This window comes from Passer domesticus, chromosome 2 (genome assembly GCF_036417665.1).
Source record: "Passer domesticus isolate bPasDom1 chromosome 2, bPasDom1.hap1, whole genome shotgun sequence".
NCBI classification, from domain to species: Eukaryota; Metazoa; Chordata; class Aves; order Passeriformes; family Passeridae; genus Passer; species Passer domesticus.
Genome location: NC_087475.1, coordinates 114,618,973 through 114,631,937, shown reverse-complemented (window position 1 = coordinate 114,631,937; position 12,965 = coordinate 114,618,973). Strand labels below are relative to the sequence as shown.

General features: G+C 34.4%; 1 protein-coding gene across 2 annotated transcripts in view; it reads left to right on the top strand.

The window, feature by feature from the left end:
• The window catches only part of NCAM2 (neural cell adhesion molecule 2), a 272,886-nt gene that overhangs the window by 240,094 nt on the left and 19,827 nt on the right, over nt 1-12,965 (top strand). The window contains exon 16 of one of the 2 annotated variants that reach the window (XM_064410867.1): nt 3,740-9,656. The exons of the other annotated variant lie outside the window; for it this stretch is intronic. Coding sequence (XP_064266937.1) covers nt 3,740-3,855 — 116 coding nt within the window. The 3' untranslated portion in view covers nt 3,856-9,656. Of the gene's footprint in view, nt 1-3,739; nt 9,657-12,965 lie in introns of those variants that run through there. 2 annotated transcript variants of the gene reach the window in all.

Genomic DNA, 12,965 nt, shown 5'->3' with positions numbered 1-12,965 from the left:
AAAAGAGGGACAGTAATACATAGTATTTTCTCTCATCACCACCAATGCCAAAGATGAAAATCACCATGTCAAACATGATTTTTATCAGTAATTTTTGCAAAAAGTGGTCTTGACATGAATGAAAAATAAAAGCAGCTCTTATCATTGCTTCAAGTATGTGTGCATATATTTGAATTTGCATTTATATGTATATATTTTATGATGTATTACTAGTGCTTTTGAGCTATATGGACAGTATTTTGTTAAAATAGATGCTAGGATAAGGTTTTTCAGCCAGAAACTAAAAATTACTAATTACAGCAAAACAGACACAAGTTTCTCTGATTATCGCAGTTTTATTTCTGGGCAAGTATTTGCCTTAAATTTTTCTTTCAGTCAAACAATCAGGTGACCTTTTGAGGATAGAAATAAATGCTATATGATCCCATCGGTGTAGCTGGGGTAGGTTTTTGTTCCTGTCACCTCTTGCAGTCAAAGAGCATATTCCCTTGCTGCACCCTATCTCTCACACCCCTTCAACCCATGTGCTACGTGGGTGCCCTGGCACAGTTTCCCAAGCTTTGAAGGGCATTTTCCCCTTCTCCCCTGACCATGCATCCACTAAGAGAAGCCAAAAAGCCACCTTCCTCACTCATATTCTGTTCTCCACCACAAAACTATGTAACTTTTGTTGACTGACTGTTCCTATGGGTAAACTTCCAAACTGAACAGCTCTTGTGTCCCTTTGAAACACTTTTCCTAGATTTTAAATAATTTCCTATCTGTTTGAAATCAGATTTTATGTGATTACAACCAAGCCTCAAGGTCAGTGTGTCCCATGAGAGCAGACTTTCATGGCCAAGGCCTCTGCTGTCATTTCCATTAACCTTTCTTGCCTCGAGAGCACATTGGTGTCTCTTGTTAAACTTGTCAGAAAATGGGGACTTCAAAATTAAAACATTACTGTAATTTCCTTATAAAATCTTATCTGAAAATAGAGGTAAAATAGAAGTAAAAAAAATTCTCTGTAGTGCAGTAGGCAAAATATTGTATCAAACCCTCACATGCTTCTAACAATTGGAATGATTTGGAAAAGACTAGTTGAAAATTTCTGACCCTTGATCCTTAAACCATCTGTACAGCTGCCATAAATTTAAACCACAAAAGACAAAGAAAAAACACAGAAGTTTGAAAGATTTTCACAGGTAAAATTTCCATTTGACAGATCTGAAATGTTAAGTCCATAATTAGTGTCTCTTTTGTATGACTTTGTGCATTACAGGATTTCTCAGTCTGTCTCTACAGATCTGACTAGTTAGGGTTTTAGCTAAATCTAAAATGGAGAACAAAATGAAGGAGTCAAAAAGGAAAGCCTGTGGCATGTTAGTCTCCTTGGAGCTCTGATCAAATTCCCAAGGCAAGAAAGAGCTGCAGCATTATCCTTGTGAAGTTACCTGGCTCATTTTCTCATAGGCTGGAGGATATTGTAATTCCAAAATAAGAATTCGAAAATGAAGGCTTTTGTCTGACTTTTGTTCAGGTCGTAATCCTGAGCTAAAAGTGTAAAGTAAATTCTTCAGCCAACATTGATGTGATGGAAGAATAATTTTATTATTTTCTGAAAAGAATAGGGAGGTGAAATGTATCTTTGAGGTCTCCTGCTTTGAGAAAAGAAGTTGGTAGGACTCACACCAATCAGATTAATTAGTATCTAAAATTTCAGAAAGATAACAGCCCCCACAAAACCTATTTGGTTTTGTTTTGCAAACCACTAGTAGAATTTGCTGAATAAGAGCCATTTCTCCTCAAATCCTGGAGATGATCATTGTTGAAAGTGATAGGGCATGTTCTTGCTCTAGGCTAAAACCAGCTGTTTGCTCCATTCCCTGCAAAAACTGAAGTTATTACATGAAAAGGGATAGAACTCCCTCACTAAAATTGATAGAACTTATTTGATATGAATCAGAGAGAGAGACAAAAAGGCTTGCACCATCAAAAATGTTTAAAAAAAATAATAAAATCTAATTCTTTTGGTACAGCTCTCACAGACATTAACTACCACTGAATAGCAGTAGAGCAGCAATCAAAGAGCTATTCTGTATTCTCGAAATTTCTGCTTCAAAATAAATTAATTTTTTTTTATTTTAGGAATTTATTTCTTCATTTTATCATATGAATTTTAGTTTGCTTATCTTTTTGAATGCTGTGAAGGAAAAGAAAATCACTATAGATGTTGAATGTTGAAGTTCAAGACCACACTTTACATGTGTGGTACTCTAATCCTTTTTATTTGTTGCAGGTAATTGCTAGCATTATGATGCTTTCCAATTAAAATATCCCTGAGTGCCAATTAAAAGATGAAATGCTTAGACATACTCTCTAAAAATATTGAAAAGCTGAATTATTGAAGTAAATGTGGAAGTTTAATGTGCTCAAGTTTCTACTTGATAGTTATCTACATCTGATAGTTATCATGTATGTATTTGTGCAAGAACAGGGGCATTTGTGTGATAAGAAGATAATGCATTTGTTAAATATTATGCATACAAGACTATATTTAGCTTTATAGTTTGCTTCTATTTGCTTTATATTTGCTTCCATTAAATTTTTTAAACAGTTTTAAGTAAAGATTTAACCAAGACTATTGCTTATACTGTATAAGGTTTTATACATTTTCATTTCTTTTGAAGTCTTTTTCAAAACATTATTTTAACACTGGTATTAATCACTACCAACATAATTATTGTGTCACTGTAGCTGGAAAAAAAAAATCTAGTCAAATCACTGTATATTGCATAAATTTGACTGTATTATTTGCCAAAGAGTGAACCTTTAATATGAATATTTGTAGAAAAAATATATTTTAACATTGTAATTGTAACCAGACATACTGTGAGGATGTGAATGTCAAAGAAACTACTGTGTTCCCACTCCAGTGTCAAAGTCAATATCTAATTACTGAGCTGCATGTCTTAATTGCAAGGGTCATTCATATTTTAATTGGACTTGTCTCCATATTCTTGAAGCCAGTTTTCATGGTGGCCCATTGTGAGCTCCTGCAATAATTCAGGAACAAGATAAAGTCATTAGGAAGGAGAAACAGATAAACAAGTTTGTCTCTTCTGGTGTATGACTGGGACCTTTTTGTGTAATTATTGACACAGTTCTAGTTTCTCCTTTCAGCCGACGGGCTGGTGTTTCTCCTTGCTTTCAATACTCCTTGCTTTAAATAGTCAGTATTCACTATTTCTGATAGTTACAGGACGGTGTTACATGGCAGTTTTGTGAATTCCAAGTACCTCCAACATAAAAGTCAAAATTGTACTTAGGTTGAGCTTGGCTAAATGGTCCCAGTGAGAAGCAAGAAACATGCTTCAGGTTAAGCACTTAAATAAATTGTTTTAAAATTAGACCAAGCAGTTTGCTACTTTGACTGTTGAGGAGGACCACATTGCTGCTATGGAGGTATACCTGTTCCACAGTTTTAGTACTAGATTCTATAGATTTGGCCAGGGTATTTCAACAGTTGCCATTCCATCTATGCTTTACTCATAATTTGATGTTTCTGTTAGAATAATGTCTTTCAAGTGACTGTCTTTGGCACAATGTAAATATTTTTTTCTTTTTTCTTTCCCACTGTCACTTTTGTTTCCTTTTGCTACTTTCTTTTTCATGCTGTCTCAACTTTTCTACTTTTTTTTTCTAAAATTTACCTCTTTTTCACACTCTTGATTTTCTATAACTATTCTTATTCACGCAGACAGGTGCTGTGAAGCTACTAGACGTGAAAATGGAGGCCAGTCCCTGCAGCTGAATGCTGCTGTTTTCTCTCTCACTGTAGTCCTAAGGTTCTGGTGCATGATTTTATACTGTTGATGATAAGGCAAGCAATATGCATTCTTCCTGTCTCTCTAAATTTTTTATTTGTGGGAAGATAAACACAGACCTTATAAAATTTGTACTTTTCTATAGCTCTTCCAAAGTTTCCATTCCTAGTCAAGATTCTAAATATTGTAATTACTTCAGTCTGTTCATGCAAAATTCTTCATGGGGCTTTTTGGATACCTGGTGAGTTTTGTGACAAATTCAACAGATGATGCTTGACAGTCCAGTCGGATAGAACGTGGAGAATCTGACTTACTGAATTTGATCAATGTGGTTTGATTCTATTTTCTCAACTAGAATTTGATTATAAGAAATTAATGCAAGACCTTATCATTGTCAGTCACATGGTTTTCCAGGTACACCACCAATTCAGGAGAGTATTTTCATTTTGTACTAATCCTTTGCAAAGAGTTGTCCTTTCTCTGGTTCCTGACACAAGGTACTTAAAACTTTATGCTTAATAAAAATGGTTTAAGTCCAGGCTGGATTGAGCTTTGAGAAACCTGGTCTAGTGGAAGGTGTCCCTGTCCACAGCAGAGGGTTGGATGATCTTTAAGGTCCTCAAAACCCAGGCCATTCTGTGGTTCTGTGAATACAGACATGTTTTGTGCTTTCTAATGGACTTTAACAAGCATGTCTTCCCTAACCAATTATTTATGAATTGTTTTAGTTCTTAGTGTTTCATTTCAAATACTTTTTCTGTGCCTCTCCACTGACATGCCTCAGCACATAAAATAGGTCCCTGCTCACCAAAGTCGCTTCTTGTGCCTGAAAAGGTGCCACATTTCATTTCATGGCATCTGTAGGACTTAGAAGCCCCAGGGATTCAATTTTGACCTGCAGTAAAAATGGAAAAAGCATATTTTCCTGTTTTATATATTAAAAGCATGGTTTATGAGCTCTGCAGCAGTGTGTGTAAGACCTCAGGAAAAAAGATTTTATTTAATAAGAGTCCATATATATATTTTATTGCATAAATTTGATTTTAAAATTTATGTAGTTGTCTAGGTTTATAGTTCATTCCTCTGTGGCATACAGAATAACCCAAGAAAGCAATGCACTTTAAAACGAAGGCAGAATTAAATATTTATTTTAAGAGAATTCCCTTCAAATTGTTACTTAATATAGGAAACATGATAAATTATATGTTGATTTTTTTCCTCTTTATAGTTCATACATTTTGGAATCTAAAATTATCTTACAAATTGGAAATCATCTGGTCAAAATTAAGTATCTATATACCTTCCCTCAGTTAAAGGATTTTCTTATTTCTAAGAAATATTGATAATGATGTTTGTTGCCGGTTTTGAAATATTTTTGGAAGTCTTTCCTTTAGGACATCAAAATAAAACCTCTCCTCATCTCAACCAGCTAACAATTATTTTAAAAAATTGGACTATGTCACAAGTAAGATGTCTTCAGTGTGTAAGTCTATGGAATAATTTATTGACAGAAATACTTCTTTAAATAGTTAACATATTTAGTGTAATGAAGTAGCTGGAATTGAAAAGATTGCTATCGAAACATTAGTTTCATTGTAATCTGCAGATAAGCTCTCACTCTAAAGTCAAGCCACTGTTCCATCCATGGCCCTTGCCAATATGTTCTGTTACTAAAAATGTCATGACATTACTTTGAAATTAATTACATTGATGAGTGCCTGACATAGTGTGGTAAAGAAAGACATTTTCTCTTCTAATTTTGTAGGAGCTGAAACTTTGGGTTCCTATTTATTTATGGGTGAAACCCCATTTTTCTATGCACAATATGTTAATATATATATTGACTTTGTAATTTAGTTGTATAGGTCTTCTTCCAATATATGCAATTTATTTTTTTAAATGATTAAGTTCTTATTGAAACAAGAGATGTAACTAATGAAGGAGAGATAATATTTTTAACAAAACTTTTCATTTTAACTATGTTACAGTGGATTTGGATTACTAGCTACACAGAAGTTACCAAAAACTTTCAGATCTGAGAACATATTTTCAATTGAGTATGACTCAGACAAATAATGTTGCTAATGCTAAATTTATTTTTAGTGAAAGAATCACCTTGGGCAGGAACTTTTGCAAGAGGTTTTCTTTTTTTTTCTCTTACCATTTCGAAAATCCAGATAGTGAAAATGTTTGTTTTTGTCACTATTGCCACTATTGCCTTCTGTGGTAACAAAACTGCAAGGATAGCTCCACCTATCATCCAAGAACTGATGATTGGCTAACATTTAGTAAGTAGATGCTGTAGTAGATGCTAAAGGGGAAAGAAACCCACAGTACAAACATACTGCAAACACCTGCTGGGAGATGTTTCTCAGTCTGCAGGAGCTCAGTGGTGCACTGGCACTGGGACTCCCTTTGGGCCAGGGGAGCAGTAAATTCTTTCTAGGGGCTCCTCTTTGCAGACACATTCCTTTTGCATCCTGATCCCACTGTAAGACAAGCACTACATGCACATGAAAGAACGCAATCTTCTCTTGTGGACAGGTAGTTACTGTTCTGAACATAAAGAAAATAAAATTGCAGATCCAATCAAAACTAATGAGCACCTACCACTGGATTAAAGAGTCTTGAGTAACACTTATATTGTCTCATAAACTGAAAAATAAAATAGGTTCTTATAAGGTTGCACAGACAGTTTGATCCCAGTATTTCCTCATTTTGTAAGATTTTCCTAATTTTCTGAAACTTGAAACCTTGTTGCTAGTCTACTAAATGTTGTCTAATATATTTTCACCTTCCACATACTTGTCACAGTTATTAATTGTTTTTAATAAAGCAAGACTGGACACTATTACAGGTATGCAGAAAAGCAGAAAAAATAAAATTCCCATACCATTTTTCTACTCTGGCAAGACATGTGAAGAGCTCTTTACAGGCTATAAATTTATTATCTTAGCAAGTCATTCTAACATTGCAGATAAGTGTATAAGAAGGCAAGATAGGAATTAGGGTGCAGAGACTGATCGACTGTGAGCTCTCCAAACACACTGTGAAGGAGATAATGAAAAGCCTTGAGAAATTTTAGAGGCTAAATATACATTATGAATGGCAAGTTGTCTTTTATCCTCAGTGTCACAATGCCAGTGGGACAAAGAGACAAATTTGGATCACTTATCTTTTTTTTAACTGATATTAGCTTCGGCTGGGAACTTGATAAATTTGCTCTGTTAAGTAAGAGAAATTTCAGTTCTGCTCCAACTTAAATTATTCTGTGCTTTGTATTTTGAGGTTATCAAGTATTTTGAATGTGAACCTTTTTTTTTGGCCTTCCCTTTCCCATCCAATTCCAAAGAGAATCACTTAAACCAATAAGGGGATTATGTGACTGCAGAGCCAGGCAGTTCTGGGCAGTGACCCAGAACCTCTGTAATGAGAAAGAAAAAGTGGAAGAGAATAATGTCCTTGGGTTGTCATATATCTCCTCAGATGAATGACTAATACAGCTTTGTTTGTAGTTCTCTTTATGAGTGTTTCATAATTGTATCTTTAAAAACAATGAGACCGAGATTATTTCACAGTATTTTGTGCAATCTGTGTGAATATTCAGAAGATTTTGAAATCTTGGCTTCTTACTGACAAGAATGGGGAAAAAATTAACAGAGACATTTTCAAATTAAATTATAATTCATAGGTATAGACTGAACATCTTAAAATTGTAATTTAAACTCTATTAAAATGATAAATATGCCTTTACAAATTGAATTCAATTTACTTCTGACATTAGTATTTAAATGTTAGATAAGTAAATTTGTTCCTTTAAATGTTGCAATTCTAAAAGGGATTTTAGGTCTTATGACTGACAGTGTAAAATGTTACAATTTTTTAACATTGTCACATATTTTGAAATGCTAATATTAAACTGTCTGTAACACTGAAGTCCTAAAATATGCTATGCTGATCTTCTGCCTTAAATCCAAATTGGTGGCACAGAAACTTAAAAGGGGTAATGATTATTCTGTGATATAGCAGTATATCTCTAAGGAACAGTATTTTTAAAATGTCCTGATTTACAGCCTTTAGAGTCTAAGGCTGGCTTCTTTGCTAATCAGATTTTATTCGTTGTCTTTCTTCTTTCCAGAGTTTGGACAAGTTCCTAACATTTACAAAATGTTCACAAATCAAAGTATTTACATAGTGCAACTTCAAATGCAATCCTTTTTTTACTACTGTAGGGTTATTAAAATATAAATTGCTGTCTCTCTAAATAGGAAAAATATTGTCCAGAAATAGACACCTCTATTACATACACTGGGTATAAAATATAACTTCTGAATGGTTTTTTGAGGTGTACAAAACATACTATTACCAAATAACAAAATAACATTCCATTTAATTTTTTGTGAAAGTGTAAGGCCAAGCACTGATGCAAAAAAAAATTATATGCATGTGAAGAATATTTATTTAAAAGATAAACAGCTATGGTGATTTAATTATACACATAACCTTCTGACCAATTCTCAGTCAGTTTTCAGGGTTTTGCCATGTACTCCCTCTCTCTATCATGGAAACCTGCATAGGCACCACTCAAATGTGTATGCAAATGTAAAGTTAACTAATTAAGCCTGAAAAAACAGTTGTTGTTTTTTTCTTTTGGGTTTTTTTAATTAAGACATAATAGAGATTTTTATACAATTTGTGATTGTGCTAATAGCTGCCAATTCTCTATCTGTTGCCCAGTATGTTGATGACTCCTGATTGTTCATTTTTTCAGGAATTTTGGGAGCAAAGGAAAAAAAAAAAGTGTTACTTTCAGGATGGAAGTTGAATATTATATAGAGAAATGTAGCTTCTGATGTCTATAATGCCATCACTGAAATCTTTGCTATATTTAGGGCTCATTTACACGTATCACATTTACTTTATTCATTCATTTTCTCCAGGCACATAAGGAATATTCAGTTTTCCATTGCTGTATATTTATCAGACATAATGTGTAAGTGATGGAAAATCACCTTTTCCCTTTAATGTCAATGACATCTTACTATAAAGCTGATGGCATCCAATACCAAGTGTAGAGATGAACCAACTTTGCCTGTTTAGAAACAGTTGTGTATGTAAGCTGTATGCTTGAGTGCTGTGCTAAGTTTAGATATTTTACAGCAAGAGAAGAAACTGAGGTAGGAATATGCATTTTTGTTCATTTTTTATAGGGTCTGAAGTCCCAAGAAGTGTGGTAGCAATGCTTGCCACCATACTACCGTTATGTTGTACAATATTCTTATTAACAGTTCTGTATATTTACTTTACATGTTTAACATTTTTGTAGAGATAATTTCCAGTGCATATTTTATTTACATAAAATTTTAATTTTAGTGCATGTATTAAATGCCCATAATAGAAGCAAAGTAAATTTTCTCAGTGTACGTATCCTACAGAATGGCAGACCAAAATACATACAATGTACTAAAAACTAATTCTGTGAAAAATATTGAATACACTGCAACATCTGTAAGTTTCTGTTTTTAAAAAGAGTGTGAAAGGCAAGGAAAAAATCTGGATTTAAAGTAGCTAATTTTAATTTGTGTAACATTGCTTATTTTTATCTTGTTCATAATTCACTACCATTTTGCACCACTGATTTTTTCATGCATGCAGAACTTGTTGTCATCTCTGCTTTTTCCCTGAAGAACGTGTGCATGGTGTAACTGTGATGTCCCTCAGCACCTTTCCAAACACAATGTCAAGAAATATATGTAACTTAGTGTGTCTTTCATCTGTTGTTCGTAGTTCATTTTAGTTCATGCAACTTCTGTCTTCATTTTTTGTAATAAAGAAAACTGACTTAAAGCATTACTATCTGTATTTTCTTTATTGCTGATAAATGCTCCTTTTTTCTTGTACTATCTGCATGATATATTTTGTATCTGCAGAGATAATTTTTAGCATTGTATCTGCATTTTGTCTGCAGTGTTTTATCCAATATTGAGTATTTTAAAAACCCAAACTAACAAAATACCAAAAAAAACCCCAAAAAACCCCAAAACCAAACAAACCAACAAACAAAAAAACCCACCCCACCACAAACATCAAAGTCACTAAAATTAGAATTCATTAATTTTAAGTCTTGCTCATATTAGGTGGCTGCCATGCTACTGCATTAGTGAACCAAGTATGTGCATAGTCTGTATAAATATGCAGCCTGAGCTTGATCCATTTTGATTTATTCTGCCTGATTGAAGTTGTATCCCCAAAGGAAGTTTTAATACAGGGAAAAGCTGCCCTACCAAGGAGGACTCTGCTGGAGTTGCAGTTGTAACAGTCAATCATTTTAAAGTAAAAACATGCACCATATACTGGCAGCACTTATAATATTAAACTGCTCTTTTTGTAGCTAATGCTATAAAATAATTATATATTTAACATAATATTCCAGTTATTACTTCTTAAAGCTGTTGTGCTTGAAGTTATATAGGCCTTAAAGAAAATGCTGTCAAACTTGAAACATTTTCTCAACTTAAACAAAATCCTGAGATAGTTTGACTCTTTTTCAGATCTCGGGGCTGCAATACTCTACTTAGGGTTGTCATCCACTATAAAGATGCAAAAATTTCTCATGTCTCTGTGGTATATGCACAGCATGGTTTTGAATTCTCCTAAATGAAGCAATTAAAATAATTTATCCTTTTATGTAATAGCAGTTCTGAAACCACACATAAGTGTATGTTCTCAATACTCACATCAATCTTAATTAATCTGCAGACATCCTTAGAAACTCCTCCAAGAGACATGTTCAGTAAATCTGCTGTCAGTTTGAGTGGAGGAAACTGGGACACAGAAACTTATTTTCCCAAGTCTACTGAAAACCAAAACCTGGGAGCAGTGCTGATGCCATGAACCCACAGTGCAGCCTTTCCCTCCTAAGGCACAGGAGCACTGGGGTCTCTCTGCCTGCATTTTTCTGTGGCTTCCCATGAAAGAAGACAGTGCTAAAAAAATACCCTTTACTCTGATGACTGAGCAAATACAAGGAAAAAGCTGCTGTAGCTGTAACTGGCTAACTTTTTAGGCATATTAGAAATGTTCCTCAAGTCTGCTTATGAATAGCTTGATTATGAAAAGGATCTCTTTTTTAAAAACTTTGCTAAAAAATAGTAAATGACAATGCCAGAAAACATTTTCACAACACAGTATGATTTTTGTAGTAAATAAAGGGGGTTTTGCTATACTTTCCCTTGTTATCCCTTAATGACCACAGACAAAACACTATTGCCAGAAATACTCAAGCTGTTATTTACATTGCATTTCTTTCACTTAGCTATTGCATTTATGTCTATTAAGACACCTTCCTATGAAAAATGTTGGTAAGGGTCATTAGAGGAAATGTGGACTCAAGTCCTACTCAGTGTCCTGAGAGAGTCATAATACATTTTCTTGTAAAATTTAAAAGCAAAAATCCATTTCAGAAATCTTGTTGGCAAGAGGATCTCAGCCATAATGAAGAAAAACTCCTTCACTTAGATAAGCATCAGAAAAGTGAAACCTTTTAGACACACTTATTTCAGTAGCTCACATCTTTGTAACTGATAGTCCCGGTGGTACCACAGGCTCCCCTGACTCACTCCAGCTCAGGCTTCATCTGAGATGGGGAGACAATGAAGATCTGTCACTGATGAGTAGAAGAAAGTTAGAGGAAGCCAGTAGCACTGTCCTCTTATTTTTCAAAGTTGTGTCAAGTGTATCTGTCAGAACACATTACTCGGTTGAGCAGCTCAGAGCACACATCCATGTGTTTGTCCACTGCCCTTCAGCAGTACCTGTCCTAGCAGAGATCTGGCGAAAAAAACACTGAGGAAGAAAAAGCATTACAATTAATGTTGATTATAGCCTTGTTAGCATTTTTTTGTATTAAGGAATGGGATAGAAAAGAATGCACCTTACTGTCATCAAAAAGTCCCCCAGTAAATGTTGCATAGAATCCTAATGATTTCTTGCAAGCTGATGTTGCAAATAGTGTGATTTGTTTATTTCATTTGAAGGAAGACATTATGCTTCTGGGTACTTACCTGGCTCAAAAGAAAAGTTTTATTCATATAAATTGCTGAAAACAGGTTGCAGCTCTGGATGTGGCAGTCAAAATATTGGAGATTCTTTGGGTAGCAGGCAAGGATCACTGGTTCTTTACTTCTTGTGGTCATGGGCTGCCACTCTTTTACTGTTAACTGCTAGAAAATTTTAGAGAGCTGTTTAATTTTTTGGTACTGCATTATGATTTTTTTGGTGCTCATCAATGGGTAAAAAACTTTGAGATCTATATTTTCTGGTTTTTTAGAGGTTTTGAGTAAGTATACGCATTTTGTAAGACTCGGAGTCTAGGAAAAGTTCCAGATCAGATATAAAATCAAAGACAATATTCAGAGGCAGTGCAGAAATAACCAGTCATGGTTGGGAACATTTTTAAGAGTCAATACAAAAGTGTAGCTCAACTTGATAAACAAGAATGTTTTTTTCCTGCCATGACCTAGGGCAGTATTTCAATTTCACCCTCTAGTTAGTTCATAATTTTCAAATTTTTACTTTAGCTTGAGAGCAGTTTACTTTATCTTCTGACTATCTTGAAAGAAATGAAAACCATGTATCATAACTCTGCACCATGTATTTGTAGCAGCCAGGTGTTGCCCTGTAAGCCAGGAAAGTATTTTACAGCGTTGCTTTTTCTTCCTTAAAAACTCAAATTACTGTAAAAGGGAGGTTTGGGTAATCATCTATTTTTCATCTTAACTTCAATCCATGCCTTCTAAGGAGGAGGGAAGGGAATAAAGAAGTTGCTAACGTGCTTTTTTCTCCCCAGCAAAATTTAATATCACTAAAGGTGTGAAAAGTACATATGGACATCACCTTATCCTACCCCAAAGATCACACAGTGCTTGTTATAAAGCTTCCAATTACAATTTTATTGTAGCAGTAGTTGAATATAAACAATGTGATTCTGTAAGAGCACAGAGAAATTCTGTCACCTCAAAGGACATAGGTTCATTTAACATTGCTCTGAATATATTTATGTTTCATATTTTGTTCCTGTGCAGAATCAAAAGCTTTATTTTGCCATATGTAAAGCACACCTGTACACTGGCACAGGTTGCCCAGGGAAGCTCTGGATGC